This window comes from Aplysia californica, unplaced genomic scaffold, assembly GCF_000002075.1.
Source record: "Aplysia californica isolate F4 #8 unplaced genomic scaffold, AplCal3.0 scaffold00336, whole genome shotgun sequence".
Taxonomy (NCBI): Eukaryota; Metazoa; Mollusca; class Gastropoda; order Aplysiida; family Aplysiidae; genus Aplysia; species Aplysia californica.
The window spans coordinates 223,216-224,955 of NW_004797606.1; the positions used below are offsets into that span (position 1 = coordinate 223,216).

Consider the following 1,740-nt stretch of genomic DNA (forward strand, 5'->3'; position numbering starts at 1 on the left):
ATAATCATAATCATAATCATAATCATAATCATAATCATAATCATAATCATAATCATAATCATAATAATAGTGCGTTTTCCAGGGACCTAACGTCGGGTCACTGTCTGGATTCGAACGCACAATCTTACGGTTGCGAATCCGAGAGCCTAACGACTATAATAATATAGACCACCGACGTCACAGTAAGTGGGTGCTATAATGTTGTTTGCTCCTTCTTTCCTATCAAACATCTGTTTTTGTTGTTATCTCTTCTCTTTCTTTTATTTGTATGTTGCTCATTAAAAAAACAAAAAACCCTCTTATATTCGGAAGTTATTTTGACGTGTTCGTGCTGCATGTGCTGTAAAAAAAAACAACAACAAAAAACTTACTTAACTAAACTAAAATTGCTATGGCACAGCAAATCATCTACGGTAAGTCTCTCACATTCCAATACGATTCAGCTAGTACGCGTGGCATTCAATTATTTACAGAATTACTTTTATGACAGCAGTCATTAATTTTTCACCCGATGAAAAACGCAACAACAACAAAAATCGATTCCACCGAATGAAGAGACATACAGTACCCACATTAATGTGCCAAGCTCCAGTAGCATGCAGCTTTTAAAAAGTATCAACATCTTCTTTTTTCAATAGATGATGCCTAATAATATTATTGAGTACATCGCATAGTTCGAAAAAATTTTTCTCTTAAGACAGAGTGGAGAAAAGGCAAAAGTTTCCTTCCACTTTTTGTACAAAACAGCTAAATCAGGTTTAGTGCGAACTTTAGAAATAGAAGCAACACAACTTTTTGAAAATAGTTTTGTTAGGTTCACACTCTAGTAACATCAGAGACTTTACTTTGCTCCGTCTCTGGTACTATTATCCGCGTCGGATTGGGGGGGGGGGAGCAGATAGAAAGGTCTAGATTTATGAGTTTTGTCATTCTCTGGCTTGACTGATGCACAAACTGCGAGGTAATAATATCTTGAACACCAGCAAAACACGAGATAAATGAATTGATCTGAGAAACACACCATTAATATCGGTCATGCAACCCAAGAGCTGTCAAAGACTGGGCATAAACAGCATACAGATACTGAGAATGTAACAGCGAAAAAAAAAGAAGACAATTACCATACCTTAAAGAAACGAAATGAACCCCTATAAAACATCTAATACAACCAATCAGAGAATGATAACCCATCCCCACCCCCTTGGAAAAAAAGAAAGAAGACAGAAAGAAAGAAGGAAAGAAAAAAAAACAGAAAGAAAAACCAACTAAACTAAACACAAAGTGACAACAAAGAGACAAATGAACAACAAAACATTTAGAACAATACAAAAACCGACCAACTAGAAAAAGAAAAAGAAATGAAATGATTTTTTTTTTTTAATGATTAACCTTATGAGATACTACCAAAAAACAAAAACAAGTGCAAACAAACCATGTTCGTAGTGACAATGAAGCGTCTGCCGTTGAAACCAAACTTGACGTTCGGGAAGACGTCTGATGTGAGCTGCAGATTCCAGGCCTGGTCCACTGTGCCAACAAACGATAACTGCCGGCCGTAACTCTTGTACAGAAGAGTGGTAATTGCCAGCATGTCGTAGGCAGAGGTCTGAAGGAGACACAAAGTACAACGGAGTTTCTTTTCAAAACTGTCGAAGAGTACGTTTCCATTTGCCAAGACTACGTTCTTTGAATCGTGTGGGAATTTTAAAAGCACTCTTTCAGCTCGTATCCTCGATATAT

General features: G+C 36.7%; 1 protein-coding gene across 1 annotated transcript in view; it reads right to left on the reverse strand.

The window, feature by feature from the left end:
- Positions 1-1,740, reverse strand: part of LOC101861597 (glutamate receptor) — a 30,560-nt gene that overhangs the window by 23,649 nt on the left and 5,171 nt on the right. Inside the window, exon 4 of the mRNA XM_013085031.2 lies at positions 1,433-1,606. Within this exon, the coding sequence (XP_012940485.2) occupies positions 1,433-1,606 (174 nt within the window). The remainder of the gene's footprint in view (positions 1-1,432; positions 1,607-1,740) is intronic.